Source organism: Dipodomys spectabilis, unplaced genomic scaffold (assembly GCF_019054845.1).
Source record: "Dipodomys spectabilis isolate Male_0828 unplaced genomic scaffold, ASM1905484v1 ptg000002l, whole genome shotgun sequence".
In the NCBI taxonomy this organism is placed as follows: domain Eukaryota; kingdom Metazoa; phylum Chordata; class Mammalia; order Rodentia; family Heteromyidae; genus Dipodomys; species Dipodomys spectabilis.
Genome location: NW_024870679.1, coordinates 27,206,914 through 27,231,288, shown reverse-complemented (window position 1 = coordinate 27,231,288; position 24,375 = coordinate 27,206,914). Strand labels below are relative to the sequence as shown.

At 41.3% G+C, this 24,375-nt stretch overlaps 1 protein-coding gene across 1 annotated transcript in view; it reads left to right on the top strand.

Moving 5' to 3' along the window:
• Positions 1–23,874, top strand: part of Gipc2 (GIPC PDZ domain containing family member 2) — a 77,052-nt gene extending 53,178 nt beyond the window's left edge. Inside the window, exons 4-6 of the mRNA XM_042678197.1 lie at positions 11,394–11,500; positions 16,871–16,952; positions 23,252–23,874. Coding sequence (XP_042534131.1) covers positions 11,394–11,500; positions 16,871–16,952; positions 23,252–23,406 — 344 coding nt within the window. The 3' untranslated portion in view covers positions 23,407–23,874. The remainder of the gene's footprint in view (positions 1–11,393; positions 11,501–16,870; positions 16,953–23,251) is intronic.
• Positions 23,875–24,375: the final 501 nt, after the last annotated feature.

Here is a 24,375-nt window from a genome sequence, read left to right as displayed (position 1 = left end):
CATGAATAGGCTGGACAAGGTGGGAAAGATTACAGGGGAAAATTGCACTTGAGCTTGGCCTAGGAGGATTCAAAGGAAATTATATAACTAGAAGGAAGGTTTCCTGAGGGAAGTGTTCAGTGAAGAGCCTAACTGTAGGAACTGTAGCAGCCAAGGCTGCAAAAGCAACTGAGGGCCACATTGGGAAGAGCTCTGAAAACTTGGTGGGGTCTGAGCCAATTCTGAGAGACTAAGAGGGCTTCTTTTGATAATGGAATTTTAAAAATGATGGGATGCAACAGAGTTTTGGGAATGAAGCCCAGAAGAATCATGTGGCTCTACATGGCTAAGGAGCAATCATGTTTGATATTATTCTAACAACTTGGGAGGAAATGACAAGGGCCAGGACTAAGAATGGGAATTCCAAGGAAAGGAAAGGGTCTGAGAAATTTTGGAAGGGGAAAACTAGGTTGGAGGTAGATGGATGATGAGTAAAGGGAAGAGGAGGGAGACTTCAGAAGCAAATGTCATTCCCAATATCTCTCCCCAGAAGCCTGGAAGGACAATGATACTGTCATTAGAGATGAGCAATTGGACTGTGACCCAGCTTTGGGAAAGTCAGCAAGAGAAGTTCACTTTTTAGATTCATTGTGTTTTATCTGACAGGGATACTCTTTTAAGTAGGTTTTAGTCAAGCTTTAAAACATTTACAATGACAAATTTGGTGATGGCAGGTTGTGTTGCATAATTCACCTTTTTGCATAGTAGGGTTTGTTCTGGCCTTTTATCTAGCTAGATAGCGGTTTGGTATTCCCACAAAGGTATGGTGGGATGAGATGATTGAAGAAGTAATCATTTTTCCCCCTCAGATAAATTAGAGGAATATTGAATGAAACTGATAGATGCATTTTAAATATAAAACCAAAACATGGATGACTCTTCTAATGTAGTTTTAAACTGGCATTGAAAATTACTATTGACCAGGCTCACATCTGTAATCCTAGCTATTCAGGAAGCTGAGATTTGAGGATTACAATTTGAAGGCAGCTTAGGCAGGAAAGTCTTTGAGACTTTTATTTCCAATTAACCACCAACAAGCTTGAAAGTGGAGCTGTGACTCAATTGGTAAAGTGTTAGTCATGAGCAAAGAAGTTGAAGGACAGCCCTTAGGCCTCAAATTCAACAAAAAAAAGGTTACTGAATGTATCAATTTTATAATTGATAAAAATGAACTTATTATGATTTTTTAATACTAAGAGCTGTATGTTCCAAGATGTTTATCATGCATAGTGATTGATATCTTAGAACTATAATGCGTTTTGAGGAGCATTTGCAATTAGTAGTCACGAGTAGAGAGTAGCCACTAGTTTTCAGCTGTTCTTCAATTTAGTAATTAGGACTAATGAAGGCTTAAAATGATACTGAATACAAGTGGCTCATTAATGTGACTGAATAGTATAATTAACTTGCTAGAAAAACAACAATTATTCCAATAAGTATTCTACTGGAGAGTACTTTTACAGTAGGAATTTTCATTTATAAGAAATTGCATCTAGGGCTGGGAAGGTGGCTAAGTGGTAGAGCGCTTGCTTTGCATGCATGAGGTCCTGGGTTTGATTCCTCAGCATCACATAAGCAGAAAAAAAATCCAGAAGTGGCGCTGTGGCTCAAGTGGTAGAGTGCTAGCCTTGAGCTGAAGAGCTGAGGGACAGCGCCCAGGCCCAGAGTTCAGGTCCACAACCGGACCCCTTCCCCCCCCCCTCCAAAAAAAAAAAAGAAAAAGAGAAATTGCATCTAACAAATTATACTTAAAACTGTGGCCAGTGTGTAGTTTCAGAAAAGTTAAGCAGATAAGCAATTCTATTCATGTATTATGTAAAAGTCAGATTATAAAACAATGTAGAGTACTATCCTTTTTTTTGTAAAAGCTGTCTTTAAAGAAGAAAACAGTTTTCAGGGTGGGTAAATCAAAATTTTAAGTCATTATCTTTTGGTGGGAAATGAATGAAAGTTGTTTTCTTTTTTTGTTTTTCAAATTTCAGGTAAAAAATGAACATATAATTTTCATAACCAAAACCAATTATTTTATAAAACAAGGCTAGAATTCCAGGAAACGGAAGAAACCTACTCATTTAACATAAGGTAGCTTTATAGCTTTCATCTCTGTGATTTTCCTCACTGAAAAATTTTCTTTAATGCTTATGTAAGGAGGTTCCATGTTAGAAATATGGCAGAATATCGTTATCTATGTGGCAGGATTTGCTTTTAAATTCTGGGAGGAAATACACACACACACACACACATATAAAATAAGTATTAGAGGTGAACAATAATTTTTATGCCTTCAATTTTCATGACAAAAATTATATTGTAAAGTAAAAATAAAGTACTTTAGCTCTAATTCTTTTTAAGACTATTGATCCTATACTTTCCTTTCCAACTAGAGTCTTGAGTTTGTCATTATTTTTTGCACCACAATCACCTCTGGACGAAAGCTACGATTCTTCTCCCTAGAGATGTACATTAACTTTTGTCTGACATCAGGGTTTTTTTAAGGACAGGGTTGTGTTTTTCTCATATGACACGATACTTGAAGAACAGACTTCAGGCGCTGTTATTCCATTTCTGATGCTCATTAGACGCTATTTGATCTCATTGAGGGAACAATTCAGAGCCCAGTTTGTGTGTCTTTTTCTTTTTCCTTTCTTTCTTTTTTCCCCCCCCCCCCAGTATTGGAGTTTGAACTCAGAGCTCACTGTTGCCAAGCATTCTTACTTGAACAACATCTCTACCCTGGTCTTTGCTGGTTATTTTGGAGATGGAGTTTTGTAGATTACTCAGCCTGTGTGGGGAGTGAGCCATGATCCTTTGGACCTCTGCCTCCTGAGTAACTAGCATTGCAGGCATGAGGCACTAGTACCTGGACAGCTTTGTGTTTTTGTAGCTACATTCACTCTTTTGCCCCAACAGTCAGTGAATTAACATCCTCATGCTGGCGGCATCAGGGGTTGTCTTCTTTTCCTTGCTTTTTATCTCCTCCAGAACCCTACTAGTTGTTCTACGGAAGTCTGAGACATGTTGGGGAGAGGAGGTACACATGGAAAGTGAATGCACCACTTAATTTCTGAGACACTAAGCTAGATCTTGTCAGCTATTCTGAGAACATATTTGTATGTTGGGGGTGGCTTTAGGGAAGGTGGACATGAACTTTTTATGGACAGTGCTGGTGGTGCCTATCCAAGCACCAAAGTATCTTTTTGGATGGATTGCTTCACTGCTTGGACAGAATTCTGGATCTTGAAGGCATCTTTCAGTTAGAGACATCAGAAAATCTTTCCAAATTAACCTGGCAGAAAAGGGAATCTTCTAGTCAACAATCTATGATGGTGCTTAGCAAAGGGCTCTGTAGATGCCACACAATGTAATCAGGACCCAGTTTCCAGTCCTTTCTCTCTGGTCAGCTGCTTGATGCATCAGCTTGATCATTCTGATGCAGTCTATGTGTGTGTGTGTGTGTGTGTGTGTGTGTGTGTGTGTGTGTGTGTGTGTGTGTGTGTAGGTGCCAGTTCTAGGGCATGGGTGGTATCCCTGAGCTTTTGTGCTCAGTACTAGTACTTTACTACTTTGAACCACTGCTCTATTTCCAGCTTTTTTTGGATAATTAATTAGAGATAAGAGTCTCATGAACTTTTTTGCCTTGATAGGCTTTGAACCTCCATCCTCAGATCTCAGCCTCCTGAGTATCTAGGATCACAAGTGTGAGCCGCCAGTGCCTGGCTTCAAGTGTCATCTTAAGGTGAATCTACATTGTGTCCCACGGTGGTGGCCAGCAACTGCCAGGATATCTTTAGGGAAACTTTCTAATGGAAATCTGGAGATTCATTCTGACCTAATTGAATGTAGTCACACGCTCACTTTTTGAACAGTCACTTGTGATAATGAGGTTCATTTGCTTGGCCCATTCATACACCCCATCCCTGAAGCTGGAAGCAGTTTACTTCACCTGAACAACAATAATCATTAAATGACCAATGGCTACTGGAAATCTGTCAACTGATATTACCAGTTAGCAAGTCTAAATTTTTAATAGAATGCAAACCCAAATAGTGGCTCCCAGGTAGACCTGTCTGTCTGCCTACCTTTCCATTCCAGCTCTGCCTACTTGCCAGATGTCTAATGGCCCTAATGGAGTCACTTTGCCTCTTTATGCATTACATTATAACATTAGCATAATTAACCATATTTATCTCCCATTAGTATCATGTATTTTGGTACCGGAGCATATAAAGGATTTATCTCTTACCTAGCTCAGTTAAAAAATTACATTTAAGTTGGCTTTTCCCAGATAATTTACATTATTATTCCTAGGAGAATCATTGTGTGTATGTGTGTGTGTGTGTATGTGTGTGTGTGTGTGTGTATGTGTGTGTGTGTAATTTCTTTGAAATAAAATTTCATTAAAAGAAAAACACTAGTATAAGAAACATCTGAACACCAGTGGCTGAGATTGGGAAGATCACAGTTCAAGGCCCTAGACAAAAAGTTCAGGAGACTAGTAGCTGGACACAGTGGTGCATACCTGTCATTCCAGCTATATGGGAGTCTGGGTTCAGGAGGATCAGGCTTCTAAGTCAGCCTGGACAATAAGTTTACAAGATCCCAATCTCAACTGAAAAACATTAGGTGTGGCAGTATGTACCTATCATCATAGCTATAGTAGGAATTGTAAATAGGAGGATTGCTGTACAGACTAGTTCTGGAAAAACCGTTTCAACAATAACCAGAGCAAAAAAGGTTGAAGTTGTGTGGCTCATGTGACTCTCTCTAGCATGAATCCTTGAGTTCAAATCCTAAGACTCAAAAAAGAAAAGAAAAAAGAAACAAACACCAGATCAATCTGTTGATCCTGTGATGTCTGTTTCCAAAAGAGACATAAAAGTTGAATTTTTATAAGAAATCATCCAGATTTTAAAAAGTTGGTAACTAATTAAAAACCCAGAAAACACTGTACTTCTACCAAGTATATGGATTCTATCCAACTGTGAGCTCCCTTTTTATAGTCCTGGCCTAAGGGAACTGTCCTTCAAGCCCCAATCCTTTGATCCAGTGCCATGAACACCAAGCTTCTCAGGCATCCAGTGGGAAGGGAATTGCAAGTGAATCATTTCCCGGAGGGCTAGCAAGTTGATGAACTGAGCTCACCCAGTTGGGAGGAACTCTGAAACTCTTCACTCCTTACTTCTGGAATCTTTGACCTTGCCAAACCCATGGCCTAGGACATCTTTTTTTCCTTCTGAACCCTTTCCATTTCCTACTAAGTCTTTCTGTCTTTCCCCTGGGTGACAGGGACTCTACTTGGATATCAGTCTCAAACTCCTGAGGAGTCACCTAGACCTCTGGTACCTGTGTCTTAAGGGGTTAAGAGCATGGACTTTAGAATCACAGCACCTGAGTTGAAACCCCAGTTCTTCTGTCATCTTGAGGTCTAAGTTCTCATGTGGAAGGTAATGCCTGTTTGCTCCTTGGTTTAAGCACTCAAAGGGCTGGTGTGTGGAAGAGTGCTTTATTGCTGTGTAAAATCCCTTCTCTTTCTGATCACACGAATAAACGAAAGTGATGGTATCTTCCCCTTGTGAATTCACTAGTGTGGATTGATCTGTGAGATTCAGCTCATTTCTGGGAACCCTGAGGACACATTTCTGGACTGGGGACTGGGAATGCTGAGGTGGACACATGCCACAATGTTCTGCCTGCGCTGCCAACTGGCCACCCTTTCATGCTTGTCTTGGTGCTGTGAAACTTGAGATGGGAACTATAGAATTGTTGATTTTGGTGTGGCAGCTGGGCTCACCCTATGTAAGTGGCTAGGGGAAGGGCTTGTTCTTTTCTATGATGGAGTGATGATAGGTCTGGTCACTTGTCATAAAACTCTTCATAGGGGACAAAGACACTACAGAGTCCTGGGGTTTCACTCATTTTCTTATTCTTCAGTAGATCCTTCCTTTTTCCCCCTTTAAATCATCCCAGCAGCAAGATGGTTATTGAAAGGTGTATTTCAGGAGAAGCTGACCTTCAACTTGTTCCCATAGGGGAATCTGAGTGGGGCACTGGGGCAGGGGCAATCTGTTGTTGTTACATTCTAAATCAAAGGGAGGAGGCATATTGTTTCATATAAGAGAGGAATAAAGGGGAATAAATTAGAAAAGAGACCTTTTCCCTTAATATTTGAAGAAAGACTATTGAATATTTTTCAGAGTGGGAAGAAGCAAGGAAAAATGGATTTGTTAGGGAGGAAGTGGAAGAGCAGATTCCTGTCTCCTCAGGTTGAGTGGTTCTTAGTGTTGTCATCTTCATCCTTACTGTTATCATCGTTGTCATCATCATCATCATCATCATCATCAATCATTATTAATAGGAATAGCTGTTGTGCTGAGTGCCTTCTCATACATTTAGTCCTCTGAGTACTTAAACAGTTCTGCACTCAGGCATTATTCTCATTTTACAGATGAGGACTTCACTCCTTAAGTTGTAAATGGAAGGAGTTGGCTGTTAACTAAGGTGCTTTGTGGATAATGGTTTAGAGCTGATGAAAATGCTAATTTCCTCACAGGGTGAGTCATTAGCTATTCCCCATCAGAAAGCAATTGAGGAACCAGGGGCTGGAAGCTCATATCTGCAACCCTAGCTACACAGAGGCTGAGATCTGAGGATTGTGACTCAAAGCCAGTCCAAGCTGGAAAAACCTGAGACTCTGATCTCCAATTAATTACCCAAAATCCAGAAGTAGATCTGTGGCTCAAGTGGTAGAGTCCTAGCCTTGAGCAAAAAAAAAAGCTAAGAGACAGGGTCTAGTCTCTGAGTTCAAGCCCAGGATTGGTGCATACCCTCCTCCCACATATAAACACAAGAGAGAGAGAGAGAGAGAGACAGAGAGAGAGAGAGAGAGAGAGAGAGAGAGACAGAGACAGAGAGAGAGACAGACAGAGAGAGAGAGAGACAGAGACAGAGACAGAGAGACAGAGACAGAGACAGAGAGACAGAGACAGAGAGAGCGCAATTGAGAACATTTCTCCCAGGCACTATGAACTCCCATTTGAAAATTCATTGTGAAGGGAGAGGTGATCAGACTTCAGTAGTAAAGTCTCTGCAAGATGTTTGAAAGGGCCAGATGATATACTTGTGGAAAAATCAGGAAAAGGGGTCTGTACTATAAACCAAAGCTAATGACAAATATCAGAACAATTTCTATTTGACAGTTTCAAACTGAAAGGGATTAATCTGTTTTCTTCCAATCATCAAAAATGCCTCTTATCTTTTTCTCTCCCTTTCCTTTTCTGACATTTCTAGCTGATGGCAGTATGCACCTTACAATTATTCTAATATTTCCCCAGCATTTCATATGTCCTGAGAAGTCTGACCTTTAACATTCCATTCTGTTTTCTGGGATCTTTGGGCCATCTCTCCCTCTTTTTATTCATTTTCTCTTCCTCTTCTGTTTTCCTCTTCTGCTTTATGAAGCACTCAGTACAGGGCAATTCTATGCATGCTAGGCAAGTGATTTATCTGAGCTACATGCTCCCATCCCTGGGCCACTTCTCTTTCACTGAGCAACAGTTGGGTATAGCTGTGTCCATCTGGGCTTACCTGATCCAGATGGGTATTGAAATCATGTTCTCTGTTCCTGCTCTGTGCTCCAGACTAACGAGGGCCCTCAGGCTATGCAGAAATGAGTCTGCCCAGGTTCCCCTGGTGTCATTCTTTGCCTTTGAAACACTAGACCACATTGTATATATTCCACAGACTTCTGTCTGTGCTGCTTTCCCTAGGGCTCGGGCCTAGGGGCGGGACTGGAGGCACACACCTTACTAGCTTCTCCATTTCCCCATTTTCCTGGTTGAGCTTCAACAAGTAGTAAGGGGGTTTAATCAGTTAAACTCTTTGATTTTGTTTTTATATTCATATTATTGAAAATGTAAAATAGGGAATTCAATTGATGAGTGAATGTTTTTTATTTAAATTTAAAAGAAATTAATCCTTTTACCATTCTTAATGTAAAAGGTTCAGAGAATAGACATTAGGATTTTATGTTTTCCTTAAACAGACTTAGTGCATATGTGTGAGCTTACTCTTTCCTTCCTACCTTCCTTCCTTTCTTTCTTTCTCTTTCTTTCTTTCTTTTGGTCCGATCCTGGGGCCTGAACTCTGGGCCTGGGTGCTGTCCCTCAGCTCTTCAGCTCAAGGCTAGCGCTCTACCACTTGAGCCACATCGCCACTTCTGGCTTTTTTCTTTTTGCTTATGTGGTGCTGAGGAATTGAACCCAGGGCCTCAGGCATGCAAGGCAAGCGCTCTACCACTGAGCCACCTTCCCAGCCCTCTTTCTTTCTCTCTCTCTCCCTCTCTCTCCCTCTCTCTCTCTCCCTCTCTCTCTCTCTCCCTCTCTCTGTCTCTCCCTCTCTCTCTTTTTCTTTCTTTCATGTGTCAATATTGGAGCTTGAACTCATAGCCTGGGTACTGTCCCTAAGCTTTTTTACCTAAGGCTGGCACTCTACAACTTGTGCCACAGATCCACTTACAGCTTTTTGTTAATTGGAGATAAGAGTCTCATGGACTTTCTTGCCTAGGATGGCTTCAAAACAGTGATCCTCACATCTCAGCCTTCTGAGTAGCTAGGATTAGAAGTATGAATCACTAGCATGTACCTCAGTTCATGGACTTTTAAATTAAGTCACATAATTAAAGGGTATCACTAGCTGGACGCTGGTGGCTCACGCCTGTAATCCTAGCTATTTAGGAGGCTGAGATCTGAGGATTGTGGTTCAAAGCCAGCCCGGGCAGGAGAGACCGTGAGACTCCTATCTCCAGTAAACCACCAGAAAACCGGAAGTGGCTCTGTAGCTCAAGTGGTAGAGCGCTCGCCTTGAGCTGAAGAGCTGAGGGACAGCGCCCAGGCCCAGAGTTCAAGCCCCACGACCACCACCACCAACAAAAAAAACAGGTATCACTGTCACGAGATTCGGGGACAAAGATGACAGGCCCTCACAGTGGAATGGAGAGTTCTGGTGAGGTAGTGAATCAGCAGGCTGAAGTCTGGTCACCAGCATCTACATATGAACCACAGCCTCTCATAACAGCCTAGGAGCCGCCTCATGAAATGACAGTTCATATGAAATGGCAGATTTAGGGCTTGGCCTAGGTTGGTCAGACACGCCTAGGCAGGCTATACCTTCAAATTAGGCCAGACTATTAACACTCAAAAATCTTCAAAACATTCCCCAAACAAGTAACCTGTCCCCCGCCCCTTCTCCCTGTGGGTGAATAGATCATCCTACTTGTAGAAACAAGTTGACCTATGTACTTGAATGATAGGATTATAGAGAATCCCGGGTTCTGTTTTCCTTAGAGGTGAAAAACTGCCTTTATGCAGGCAGATCCAAGCTAGTCCTTAAAATTAAACTTCTGCTTTGGTGCCATCAAGTGGTTAGTTTGGACATGCCTTTTTCAAGAAGAAGATCTTTGTCAAATACATAGTGATTAAAAGCCAGTGGAGATGAAAGGCAGAAAGAATGTAGAGGACTTTCAGGGCAGTAAGTTCTCTGTAAGACACATCACCACTGGTGGATAGATGTCCTTATACATTTAGCCAAACCCACCGAATGTATAGTATTAAGAGGGAATTGTATCATTAAGTGTTAACTCTCAGTTATTAGTGTTGTGACAGTATAGGTGCATCAATTGTAACAATCTCATTCCACCATGGTGGGGATGTTAATGATGGAGGTGATTGTGTTCAGGGTGTATGTGGGGAATTTTTGTGTGTGTGTGTGTGTGTGTGTGTGTGTGCCAGTCCTGGGACTTGAACTCAGGGCTTGGGTACTGTTCTTGAACATTTGTGCTCAAGGCTAGTGCTCCACATATGGCTTTTGGGGTGGTTGATTGGAGATGAGTCTCATGGACTTTTCTGCCCAGGCTGACTACAAACTACCATCATCAAATCTCAACCTACTGAACAATGTGGGGAATTTTTGTGCTTTCTGTTCAATTTTGCTATGAACGTAAGACTTCTCTAAAATAGTTGAGTCAAAACAATCTTCCGAGCTGGTTGCTGGTGGCTCAATACCTAGCTACTCAAGAAATCTAAGGATTTCAGGTCAAAGACAGTTCTAACAGGAAAATCTGAGAGACTCTTATCTCCAATTAACAAATTAATTTATAAACAATTAATTTGCTGGCTGCCGGTGGCTTACACCTGTAATCCTAGCAACTCAGGAGGCTGAGATCTAAGGATCGCCGTTCAAAGCCACCCCGGTCAGGAAAGTCCGTGAGACTCTTATTTCCAATTAACCACTAGAAAAGCAAAAGTGTGCTGTGGCTCAAGTGGTAGAGCGCTCACCTTGAGCTGAAGAGCTCAGGGACAGTGCCTATGCCCAGGGTTCAAGCCCCACAACTGACAAAAACCAAACCAAACCAATTAATTCAGCATAAGGAAAGGAGTAGCTCTTAGGACTTAGCTTTGCTAACTGGGGGGAATTCCTTCCTTGGAGCTGCTCCAGCCTTTTTCCTTTGGGACCTGCCTTTCTCAGCAGGTCACCTTTGAATTTGTCTTGTATTTCAAAGAGCTATAGCACTGGAGTGTGGAATAAAGCATACAGACTTTGAGATCACAAGACCTAGTTTTGAAACTCAGCACTATTTCTTGCTGAGTTCAGTTCCTTTGTAAAATGGGATTGATAACAGGCCCATAGTTGGTATGAGGATCAAATGGAATTTTTTTTTTGTCAGTCATGGGGCTTGAACTCAGGGCCTGGGCACTGTCCCTGAGCTTTTTTGCTCAAGTCTAGCACTTTACCACTTTGAGCTAAAGCTCCACTTCCGATTTTCTGGTGCTTAATTATTAATAAAGAGGCTTACAGATTTTCCTGCCTAGGCTGGCTTTGAACTGGCGCCCGGCTCAAATGGAATTTTGTACGTTTATAATGCATCAAGCTGAGGGGCCATATTCAAATATCAGTGCTCTGTCCTTCTCTTCTGTCAAGGCACAATTCTTTCCCTTCTTTATGACCCGGATCAAGTCCAGCTGCGCTTTCTTTGTTGCTTTCTGGCCACATACCTCTTGTTACTCTGACAATAAAGCCACCCATTTACTTTGTTCCTCTTTTTAACTTCCCATCTCTGCCGCCTGTACATGTTCCCTTTCTGTGTGTAGATATAACTCTCTCATGGAGAATCCCATATGAGAGTAATGGGTGGCAAGTTACCTTATTTTATTTAGGTAATTCTCTATGGAAGTGTAACTTGCACCACATCTCTGTAATGGTTGTACATAGTTTCGTTATGAAAACTAAATTCACTTTTACAATAGTTTACTGAATTCTTTCTGAATACACATACCTTTTAAAATTCCTTATATTTATAGAAATAGGGCCACGGTCCAAAGCTGGAAAGTCATCAGCAGAAAAAATTGGCACTGCAAGGGGGACACTTCGTCTGAGATCAGGAGGCCCTGCCACCGTGGAAGAACTGGTATGTTTTCAGGATGATTCTTTACAAATATAAGGGAGAGTTCATTTGATTCTCATTCTGCTTGTCCAGGGGTAGATGTTCATAAGCCCTGGAAAGGAAGGTAAAACCACCCATTCTGATCAAAGCATATATTTGTCATTCATTGCCTACTTAATATCAAGATCATTGAAGACATTTGAGAAGGAAATACAGAAACTAAGTACACAGGAAGAGACTGTCATCTATAGGAATTCTCAGTTATCTCCAGATGACTTTTTTTTTTTTTTTTTTAGCATCTGTAGAATTTGAACTGTCTCAAAATTTTAAACAAATGAAGCAAAGCTCTCCAAGAGCCAAGGGAAAAAATCTCAGAATTAGATATCCATTAGGCGATTATGATTGACGCTTATATTTATGAAGCCAAACTCCTTAGGTAAAATATCTAGTAGTCATTATTGCCTTTTTTTTTTTTTTGGGTCCAGTCGTGGGCCTGAACTCTGGGCCTGGGTGCTGTCCCTCAGCTCTTCAGCTCAAGGCTAGCATTCTACCACTTGAGCCACAGCGCCACTTCCGGCTTTTTTTTCTGCTTATGTGGTGCTGAGGAATCGAACCCAGGGCCTCATGCATGCAGGGCAAGCGCTCTACCACTGAGCCACCTTCCCAGCCCATTATTGCCTTTTTTTATTCATGCCACACCTGCCACCAGGAGTAAATCCCAGTGCATCCACCTCCACAGTTTACCAGACTCCAACAACTCACTACGCGGTCTCTGTCTCTGGTTTAGGTATCTTTGTGTATCCTGGATATGGCAATGACCTGTCTCTTGATTTTTACATTTTTCCTCATCCTTCTATGCTTGGCACAGCATCTGGGATTCTCCTTCAGAGGCCCCAGTGGAAGGGCATTACTTTTCTATTCCCCACCAGGGGCTTCCTGTGTCACTAAGGATAAAAACTAAGATCCTTAGACTGACCATTGTGACTCAGTTCCACATTTCTCATCTGACTTCGATTCCCACTACTTGCCTCTAGCTCTTCTGCGTCAGCCACCTGGGTCTCCTCACTGTCCCCACATTCCAAGTGTCTCTCCACCTCAGGGTCTTGCTATTGCTTTTGGTATTGCTTCTACCACTGCCTGAATTCTTAGCCCAGCTGCCTGCATGGCATATGCCCTTGTCTTTTCCAGGCTTTTGCCCCTGTATTACCTAAAAGACCTTTGCTGGGTAATCCTGAACAGTTGCTATCTCTCTATCCTCTTCCACCTCCAGATCTTAATTTTCTTCAAGGCACTAAACACGACAGGACTCACCATAGCTTAATCTATTTAATTCCATCCATTGCCTTGCTCTTTTTGCTTGCAAGCCTTGTTCACATCACCATGTTGAATCCTGGTACCTGATGTGTTAAAGCAATTCATTTTTGTTTTTGGCTGAATTATTGAACAAAATAATGTATTTATTTTGGCTTGAGAAAACCATAGTCAGTCACTGACTGACTATGTCTATGTGAAGTTCAGTATTTGAGTAGAAAAATCCTAGAAGGAGAAGGGACAAATGGAGGCAGGAAGGGGGAAAAGCAGCAGTGGTAGAGTGGCAAAAGCAGGCAGAGAGTCTGGGAAGACAGTGGCATGGAGGAAGTCATTTCCTCCCTAGGGAGGGTTGGGCAGACATCAGAGGCTAGGAGCTCCTTCGGGCAGGGCTCAGGCACAAGGACCCTTCTAGTTACTCTGTGTATCTACTCCATTTGGGATACTCGTGTTTGAACAGGAGACAATGCATCTGGTGACCAGTTAAGAGGCTATTTACAGAGGGTTATCTCAGAGCTTGTGGAATGAGCTTCCAGGGGCCATCGCAGGCTGGTTTATTAGAGCAGACACTCAGGGAACCATGAGGCCATGATTGTCCTTGGGAATATTTCAATCACCCCAAATGTTGGGTGTTATGGGGAATCCAGAGAAGATTTTGAGTCAGGTACCTTGGACCCAGAGTAATAAAAGCATATATTTGGAGGCAAATGGACATTGAGATGTAGTAGAGCTACACACATTTTGAAAATGAGCTATGTTGTGGCATGGGCAAAACCACAGGGCAGCCATGTCTGGTTGGTGGGAACTTCACTCCTTCTACTACTACCTGGCACATTGCTGAAGGCCATTACCATTCCTTCAATGAATGAAAAAGCCCCAGGGGGAAAAAGGCGTGAATTAGGGAATGGAACAGTGGACAAGAGCCTGCATTGGGGAAAGGGGGTGGGAGAAAGCTAGCCCTGCTGTCTGCTGCAGGTGATAGGGGAAATTAAGCAGACTTCAAACAGTTTGCAGCTTGGTGCTGGTGGCTCACACCTGTTATCCTAGTGACTTGGGAGTCTGATATCTGAGGATCGTGGTTCAAAGTCAGCCCAGCAGGAAAATCCATGAGAATCTGATCTCCAATTAACCAGCAAAAAGCCAGAAATGGAGTGGTGGTACAAATGATAGAGTGCCAGCTTTGGATGAAAAAGCTAAGAGGTGCTCAGGCCCTGAGTTCAAGTCCTAGCCCTGGCACATAAACCAAGCAAACAAAGAAAACAATAAAAGACCACGTGGGTGCACACACATACATACAATCCTCACCCCAACCTCCCGCCCCTGAATCTAAAACAAAACCAGTTTGCCTAGGAACATTGTCAACAGGTTAATGACCAGGTCCCTTCAGGAGGAGCATCTTCTGAAAGTTGACATAGTTCATGTTTGTTAGCACCTGCTATGCATGAGATGTTGGGATGGAAAAGGGCAGCGTAAGATCTTTGGGGTAGTGTCAGAAAGAGTTACTCAAAGAGAAACAGAAAAAAGAAAATCCGTCCCTATTTGCATAGCCTGTTTAATTAAGTAGGTCAATTAAAATTAGCTCATAATTGAAGGGAAAGAAGCTAATTTGGTGCAAATATTAAGTTATATACCAGCGATGTAACAATCTAGTTTCAAATATAGAAAGCTTTAAAGGATTTATAGGATTGGCAACAAATCATCTCTTATAATCTGACACAAACTCAGGAAACTGAAAGATATTCCACTTGCATACTATGTACTTTGTATTACTGCAAAGCCATGTAGTCCAGGTGCTGGTGATACAAAGATGAATAAAAACCTGAAGAAAATGAATACCAACCAGGAAGCTGGAACATGTGTTATTGGGAACAGGGAAGGTCGGGTCCAGGAGGAAGATAAATGGTGAGGGGAAGGGTAAGCAAATACTCAGTGTACACATGTGAAGATAAAGCCAGGTAATGAGGGGATGAGTGGGGTTGGAAGGGATAGGGGACACTCATGCCACATTCATGTCATAAATCGACATACAGAATTGAAGTCTCTTTGTGTAACTACTTAAAGATTAAAAAAAAAAAGACCTGAAGTTAGGTAGTGGTGGCTCATGCCTGTAATCCTAGCTACTCAGAAGATTGAGATCCGAGGATTGCAGTTTGACACCAGCCTGGGCAGAAAAGTCCCCATGAGACTCTCACCTCCAAGAAACTACTCAAAAAAGCCAGAAGTGGCATGGTGGCTCAAGTAGTAGAGTGCTAGCCTTGAGCACAAAGCGGCTCAGAGACAGTATCCAGGCCCAGAGTTCAAGCCCCATAACTGGCAAAAAAAAAAAAAAAAGAAAGAGGCATGAACAGAAGCCATTATGAGCCAATGGAATAAGGCTAATAGAATGAAGCACAAGATACAGAGTGCCATGGAGAGGAAGCTGATCCACAGCTGTCAGGGATCAGTGAGAGCTCCCTCTAAAAGAAGGGACTGAGTTCAGGATGATGGGGAAGAGTGCTGTAGACACGAGACTTTGATGGGTAAGGGGAGCTTGTAGGCTGGCCGTGAGACTGGATCAGAGGCCTGGAAATACCTAGTCAGAGGGTGATGGGGCTGATGGGAGAGTCTGGCGTTAGCACAGGAAAGGCCCTGTGGACAACTGGGGAACCACTGACAAACTGTGAGGGAAGCAGCTAGTCAGTTTTATGTTTTAGGAAAATCCTTGACCAAGCTAGATTTTGAGAGAGTTGTGGAAACTTCTGCACATAACCCAAGGTGAAGACTGGACCCAGGCCAACCGTGGATAGAGAAAAGGTGATACAGCCAGAGCTCTACAGAAGGCACAGGGTAAAATGGCTGTCACAACTTCCAATATGGCTGGCTGGATACTAAAGTTAACACCTAAGCTGCTTGGAATGGCCTGTTGCCTTTCATAGAAGAATTCAGGAAGTGGCGCTGTGGCTCAAGTGGTAGAGTGCTAGCCTTGAGCTGAAGAGCTGAAGAGCTGAGGCCCAGGCCCAGAGTTCAAGCCCCACTACCAACGAAGAAGAAGAAGAGGAAGAGGAAGAGGAAGAGGAGGAAGAGGAAGAAGAGGAAAAGGAAGAGGAAGAAGAAGAAGAAGAAGAAGAATTCATCATACACTGTAACTGTAGGAAAGAGTGCTATGTTGTATCTGTTTTTTAAGGCTTAGTTCTTGTAAATACAAAAGTAAAGAGACTGTTGATATAGCTCTCTGATAGGAGTCTTGCCTAATATATACTCCGTTACCATAGTAATACGTGTGTGGTTTATACAAATACATAGAATAAAATTAAATGAGCCAGGTACTGGCAGCTCACACTCGTAATCCTAGCCACTCAGGAGGCTGATATCTGAGGATGGCAAAGCCAGCCCAGGCAGGAAACTTCAAGAGACTCTCCTTCAGTTAACTACTGAAAAAGCTGAAGTGAAGCTGTGACTCAAGTGGTAGAGCCACCCCCACCCCATGTAAATGAAATTTATTCAGGATGGGTGTTTGTATGTACTTTACTATGGAGAGTCATCAAGACTTTGGAGATTCTTACCTGCACAATAAAGACCAAAATCCATCTAGTGCCTCTCATGGGCGCTTCCATCTATTTATGCCACATGAATCATTCAGCAGACCCTTAAATAGACTGACCTCACTGTAGATTTTCCTATCTGTTATCTTCAACTTGAAGTGCCTCCTGCTTTTATATGATACCCAATTGTCTTAGAAAATACAATTAATTCTGAAGTGATCTATTCTGAAGACTTTCCCAACTGTTTAGAAATATAGAATTTGTGCTTCTTTACATTCAAAACTGTCATGTCATTTTTGTTTACATTTCTCCATCTGGATAGTTAGCTACTTGAAACTATGTCCCTGATTTTTCTTTTTTGAATTCTTAACATTTAATGCCAACACTAAAAAGAAGTGTTTACTGTATTGATTCATATTTTGTTACAAAAATATTCTAGATACATTTTCACTAAAATTTGCTTATGTATGTGAACTGGCTCCACATTAAAATTTTAACCTTTGTGTGGCAATCAAGAGATTTCATTATGAAATATGACATTGTATTTATTTCTTTTTCATTAAAGCCCTCTGAAACCATAGCAAAGGCCATTGAAAAGGTTGATGATCTTCTTGAATTGTACATGGGAATTCGAGATTTTGATTTAGGTAAGTTTATCCTATTTTAAAAAGCCTTTTTATGTTGATAGAAATTATGCTATGTCATATCTTGTGTAGCCAATTAACTTTTCAAGATTATGAGTACTTGTGGAATAATAAAAAGAATAATGAACATGAAGATTACTAAAGATTACAAGTGCAAGTCTGTAATCTTATTTACTTGAGAGGTTAACAATGAGAAGATTGTTTTTTGAGGCCAGCCAAGGCAGAAAAGTTTGCAAGATTCATTCACAACTCACAGCTTGGTAAGGTGGCACACATCTGTCATCCTGGCTCCTTAGGAGCCTGAGATCAGAAGATCATCATTCCAAGCCAGTCTTCTACAGAAAAGTGTTGGAGATGCCATCTTAATGGGAAATAAGCTGGGAGCAGTGACCAGTGCTTGCCATCCAGCTATGACAGAAAGCCTAACATAGATAACCTGGAGAGGTATCAAGACTCTATTTAAAAAATAACCAGTGTAAAACAGGGCTGGAGGAATGACATGATGGTGAAGCTCCCTCCTAGCAAATAGGAAGCCCTGACTTCAGAATCTCAGTACTGAAGAAACAAAAGAGATAGTCTAAGAATAATGAAAAGATCTGGGCCTCGCTAGTTGTGAGGCGTTAGTGATAACTCTTAAAAGTTTTTTAGTTCTTGGTTTGGGAAGGTGGCTCAGTGGTAGAGTGCTTGCCTTGCATGCCTGAGGCCCTGGGTTCGATTCATCAGCACCACATAAGCAAAAAGAAAAAAGCCGGAAGTGGCACTGTGGCTCAAGTGGTAGAGCTCTAGCCTTGAGCTAAAGAGCTGAGGGAAAGCACCTAGGCCCAGAGTTCAAGCCCCACGACCGGACCCCCCCCCCCAAAAAAAGTTTTAGTTAGTTCTTAATCTACACACTGTAAACAATCTCATGATCCTTTGCCTCCCAAATACTGGAAATTACAGGAGTGCATCACCATGCTTGGCTTGAGAATCAGTTTTCAAATATGTGAATTTAGAATAATCTTCAACTTTAGAGCCTGACAGTTACTTAAATATAAATAGAAGATAATGAAACATTTTTTTCTTTTTTATTATTAAACATGCAGATATATAGGTTAAAGTGTTAGATAGTAGTGCTGATAATTATACATGATTTTAAGAAATAGTTCCTTTAAAATGAATTTTCTTTTACTCTTAGAAATGCAGGTCACCAGCTGGGAAGGTAGCTCAGTGGTAGAGCGCTTGTCTTGCATGCCTGAGGCCCTGGGTTCGATTCCTCAGCACCACATAAGCAAAAAAGAAAAAAGCCGGAAGTGGTGCTGTGGCTCAAGTGGTAGAGTGCTAGGCTTGAGCTGAAGAGCTGAGGGACAGCGCCCAGGCCCAGAGTTCAGGCCCCATGACCGGACCCCCCACCCAAAAAAAATGCAGGTCACTAAACCTCCTCAAAAATCTTTGTAAATTAATTAGTAATCTTTCATGAGGTTAATTAATCATCTGTAGCAAATTCCCTCAAAAATATTATAAAACCTTTTAAAGCTCTTTTAAAAAGCCGATGATATTGATGTCTATAGTGATGTAATATAATACTCTCTTTTTTCAATCCCTTGATTGCAAAACAAACAAACCTGACAACAATAAAAGTCATCCATTGATGATAAGGCCCATGAAGTCTGGAATAGATTTTTGTTAAGAATTATCCACTAGGGGGCGCTGGGAAGGTGGCTCAGTGGTAGAGCGCTTGCCTTGCATGCCTAAGGCCCTGGGTTCCATTCCTTAGCACCACATAAGCAAAAAGAAAAAAGCCGGAAGTGGCGCTGTGGCTCAAGTGGTAGAGCGCTAGCCTTGAGCTGAAGAGCTGAGGGACAGCGCCCAGGCCCAGAGTTCAGGCCCCACGACCGGACCCCCCCCCCCCCCCCCCCCCGCAAAAAAAAGAAGTATCCCCTAGGGCTGGGGATGTAGTTCAGTGGTGGAGCATCTGACTAGCACTTGCAAGGCCTGCCTTCAGCCCCTAAGACCATAAAAGAACCCCATCCCCATATCCTGCATTGGCTGAGCTTAAGCTGTTCAACTGATATGAGTTACAAACAAATCTTAGAGAATGCAAATATTGAGGACTTTTTTTTTTTTTTTTGGTCCAGTCGTGGGGCTTGAACTCTGGGCCTGGGCGCTCAAGGCTAGCACTCTACCACTTGAGCCACAGCGCCACTTCTGGCTTTTTTTTTTCTTTGTGGTGCTGAGGAATCGAACCCAGGGCTTCATGCATGCAAGGCAAGCGCTCTACCACTGAGCCACCTTCCCAGCCCCTTGAGAACTTTCTTTAGGATGGGGTACAGTTACAGATTTCATGATTAACAACGGCAGTGACTAATGTTAATGTAAATCCTTGTATTTGTCATTTTATAGATTGGAAACAGATTCAGAGTTTAATAACTTGCTCCAAATCATCTAGGACATCAAGAATTAAGATTTAACTTTGTGACTTCGATACAGTATTTGTTATTAGTTTTATTTTTGTATCTGAAAGTTCTGTACAGGTATTTTACAACTTAATAGAAACTATATGTTGTTTTGTGTCACCCAAAGAGGTTTGTCAAAAGTAGTAATGGAACAGTAAAATGACATTATTCTCAGAGTGGCCACAAGGGGTCAGCACTAAGCTACTATACGTGGCAAAACATTCTTTTTGCACATTGCAGTCAGTTATTTTATATTATTAAAGTATATTTTAGCTCGACTACAGTCAACAGACAAATAGTAATTTTAATATATACCTTAAGTTACTATGATGCAACTTTATGAAGTTTCTTTGGGTTTTATTTTAAATTAGAGATGTGATATTTTGTCAAAAGGGTAAAACTTGGGCTGAGAAGGTGGCTCAGTGGTAGAACGCTTGCCTTGCATGCCTGAGGCCCTGGGTTCGATTCCTCAGCACCACATAAGCAAAAAGAAAAAAGCCAGAAGTGGCGCTGTGGCTCAAGTGGTAGAGCACTAACCTTGAGCTGAAGAGCTGAGGGACAGCACCCAGGGCCAGAGTTCAGGCCCCACGACCGGCCGCCCCCCCCCCCCCAAAAAAAAAAAAAAAAGGGTAAAACTTTTCTATTCATCTTTCCTGTGATGATGCTTAAAATTATATTTATAATTTAAAGATTTAGAAAAGATTCATAACATGCAAGTATACATTGCATTCTTAAGCGTTTATATAGAAAATTGCTGGTTTTAAAAAGATTTATGGCAAATTGAGGTATATGGTGGTATACCCAACACAATTAAGATCATGATTTATTGAGAGAAAAAGCTACCTCAAAAAAAAAATCAACATTTTGATGGGCACCACTGGCTTATACCTGTAATCCTAGCTACTCAGGAGGCTAAGGTCAGGATCACAGTTTGAAGCCAACCGGGACAGAAAAGTCTGTGAGACTCTTTTTTTCCAGTACTCAGAAAAAATTCTGTGGCTCCAGTGGTAGAGGGCTAACCTTGAGCACAAAGAGACTCAGGTACAGTGCCTAGCCCCTGAGTTCAAGCACCAAGCCCAGCAAAGAAAACAAAAACAAAATAAAACCTCAAATCAGCATTTAGACTTTGTATAATGCAAAGCGCTATTCATGCAATCTCTGGCATTACTTCAAGCAACAAAACAAGACTTATATTTGAGTCCTGCTTGAAGCAACCTCTGATTCCAAATTAGCCTGAGTTCAATGGTAGCGTGAATGTAAAGTATGGTGAACAGAGGTACCATTATTTTTTTGTTGTAGAAAAATGAAGAATCATGGATATAAAAAGTCTCTTTTGAAACTGAATGTAATGTCCAGTATATAATACTTTTTCTTCTCATCTGACTTGTAGAAGTCACTGTGTACATAGACTGTGTAGAATTCTGTCTGTGGTGCCCAGGTTGACCTCAAATTTGGTCAAGGCTGGTCTTCCTTGAGCTTAAAAGTTCTCTTTCTCAGCCTTCTAAGTACTGCGATTATAGGTATATTCAACTATGCCTGGTCCCAGATTCCCTGATTTCCTGTTTTCCTTTAAGTTCTGGTTCCACCACAAGACATCTTGAAATGTAAAAGGTGTGAAATGTCTGTTGAGAAGCACAAAAACAGTGAATTCACGAGGAATATGAATTTCAACGCTGTATTCTTTCTATCACATCTTATTAGGGGAGCAGGCTCTTAACTGGTTTTCCGACTAATGGTCCCTTTGATGACTTTAGGTGGGGAGATATTTTGAAATTATTCAAACTGCCATTCCTCATGAATCAGTTCCATCCCTCCCTCCCTCCTTTCTTCCTTTTCAAACATTCGACAATTATTTTTATAATGGATACATGTTTCTCCTGTTAAAATTAGGACTCCATTGGTGTAGTTTTATCACTACTTATTTTTCTGTTCACTTTATCCTTGGTTTGGTCAGTGACAGCTCTTTTACTCTGACTTGTTTGTTATTGTCATACTTTTTTTTTTTTTTAACTTTGTGGAATGAAATGCTCTTGGTTCCTGTTTCATTTTGCCTGCTCCAGCCTGGAATCAGCTATGTCTCTGAGGAATATCAATTTGTTTTAGTGCAAAATGATGTATAGGAACTAAGATCTGAGTGCTTTGTCTGTTTATTGGTATTGGGGTATCAAGCATTCCAGGACTCAGGAAAAGAGTGGAAAAAGGCAGGGGAGGGAGGGAGGAAGGGAGAGAAAAAGAGAGAGAAGAGAGAATATGCATTTACATCACTTAATTCACACACACACACACACACACACACACACACACACACACACACACACACACACGTTGACTATCCCTCATCTGAAATCCCAAAGTCTTAAATACTACAAAACCTGAAACTTCTTGAGGGCTCAGATGACTCCACAAGTGGGAAATTCCATACCTGGTCTCACAGAATGGAGCATAATCAAAATACAGGTATACTAAAATGCCAGATTAATTGCCTTCAGGCTATGTGTATGAAGTGGCTATGAAACATTAATAAATTGTGTGCTTAGTCGTGGGTTCCAATCACAAAGTAATTTTATCTTGTTTATAACAGATATTCCAAAATCTGAAGAGCAATCTGAAATCTGAAATATTTTTGGTCCTAAACATTTTGGATAAAGGAAACTCAGTCTGCATTTCTGTGGGTTATCAATCATCCTGATTCCAAGATTCTTTCTTGTTCTCTCTCTCCCTGTTGTCCTTCTCTGACTGTGATGGAGAGGTGTGCTTCTGGGGTCCACACCCCTGGATGTAGCTGCTCTCTTTATTCCTTGCCTCTTCTCTTCACCCTCCTGTTCTCTCTCCCACATCAGGCTACCATCAACCTCACCAGAGCATGGATCCCTGAAACGCATGGCCCACCCAGGCCCCACCTCTGCACAGACTGAGTGCCTTTCTGTGAGCCTCCTCTCCATCTTTCCTCCCAGCCTACTTTGTGTTGGTATTGAACCACTGGAAAAAGGAATGGCTCTTTTCTGCTGCTCTTTTCATCTGGACCCTTGGCTCATTTGACTACTTCATCTTTGACCTTGGAGGCAAGAATAGGTTGGAGTTTTAGTATTGGGCTTTGTTATTTCCCTTTCTTTCTGGAAGGTTCTTCAGCCAGGTCCTAAATTACCACTGCACTGTCTCTTTTAGATTTTTAGTGCTTATAGAGAGGTAAGAAAAAAATAAAACAACAGCACACACACCAACCCCAAACAACAGCATAGGAGGTCTCCATGGGCATCTAGTTCTGAGGCAAGTACCAAAGAGATAGGTACTTCTAAAGATTCTGGTCCCCTGATGTAGATTAGCAGGCTCAGAAAACTTATTGGAAAGACAGATCAACAGCACCATCTTTACTGACTATGCCAAACTGGAGAGGGGCTCAGAAGAGATAACTTGTTTCACTGGGTGGAGAAATATCTTTCTATCAACTTGTAGATCTGGAATTGCTGTGCCACAAGCTGTAATGCTTTTGCTTTTTCCTTTGGGTAAGGGAAGATTAGATCCTGTTGTAACTGGGAGTCCTGGACTGGTGGAGTGAGGAGGAGACAGAAGGGTGGGGGAGGGAGGAGATTATGAAGCGGTGTGTTCTTCTTTTCAGGGGAGGTTACTCATACCACGCTGGAGATTCTCAGCTGATGGGCTCCAAGACTGGGGAAGGGCAGTGGTGACAGCTACAAATCGGATGCTCTGGGCAGATGGTTGAACATGTCTTACGTTGATAAGTGAAAGTGGATTTTGCCCTAGAAATATAGGTATACCTGTTAGATTTGGAAAATAATTTGTTGGTGTCATTTTCTCAGTTCTCTGATGCTATCACATTTATTGTTATGTTTCAACCATTATCTTTGACAGCTACTACAATGTTTGAAGCTGGAAAGGACAAAAGTAATCCAGATGAATTTGCGGTGGCAGTTGATGAGACTCTAGGAGACTTTGCATTCCCTGATGAATTTGTCTTTGATGTTTGGGAAGCCATTGGTGATGGAAAAAGGGATGACCATCTCTGAAGAAAGGAACCATTGTTATTCAAAAAGAAACTTCCACAACAACTCTTTTAAGCATCTATATGAACTTTGGTGTAGTTTTATGTGTATGGGAGACAATCTTAGAAATATAATTTGATTTCTGGGTATTTTTAAAGAGCAGTTGTTGATGTACTATGGTGATAATAAATTCCCTAAAATATAATCAACTTTACTATTAATTCGAAGTTTTTTTAAAGGTAAAATTTAAGGAGCAATTCCACAAGATTGATTTGCTTCCCATAAACACTCATGCCTAGTCACATTAAATAGTTGATTGCAGTAGCTTCCATGTCCTTCCCCCCCCAAATTATTAGTGTGACGAAAATTAGGATTTGTGTGTTTTTAAGATATGTTTGAGAAATGCAATGTGAATTATGCCTATGATAGGCCTACAAATATTGTTGTTATTGTTGTTTTTAATCCATTAAGTAAAGGAAGAAGATTCTTTTGGTCCTGTTGTTTTCTATGACTTAGGGGAATTGAGTTTTATTTTTTTCTTTGTGATTTAAAACTCCATTGAAATCTTTGTGCATGGTGTATGTATGTGTGTGTGTGTGTGTGTGTGTGTGTGTGTGTGTGTGTGTGTATGTGTGTACATTTAGAAGAAGAGTGAGATGAGAGCAGGCAAGTATGGTACACTGTGTTTGATTTTTTTTCAGTTCTTAGAAATTATTATTTATTTTTCACCCATTATTATTATTTTTTCCACCCATAGCTCCTTTAATGTTACCCTTTATAAGTCCTCCAAGGTGGGTTTAATATTCATTGTAGCATTTTCTGTTGGACAGATATATACTCAGAAAATAACTATGTTGGAAAACTTATTTATTTATTTTTTAAAAGTTTATTGTCAGGGTGGTATACAGAGGGGTTACAGTTACATAAGTAAGGTAGTGATTACATTTCTTGTCTAATTTGCCACTGCTTCCCTCATTTTTCTCCTTTTTTCCC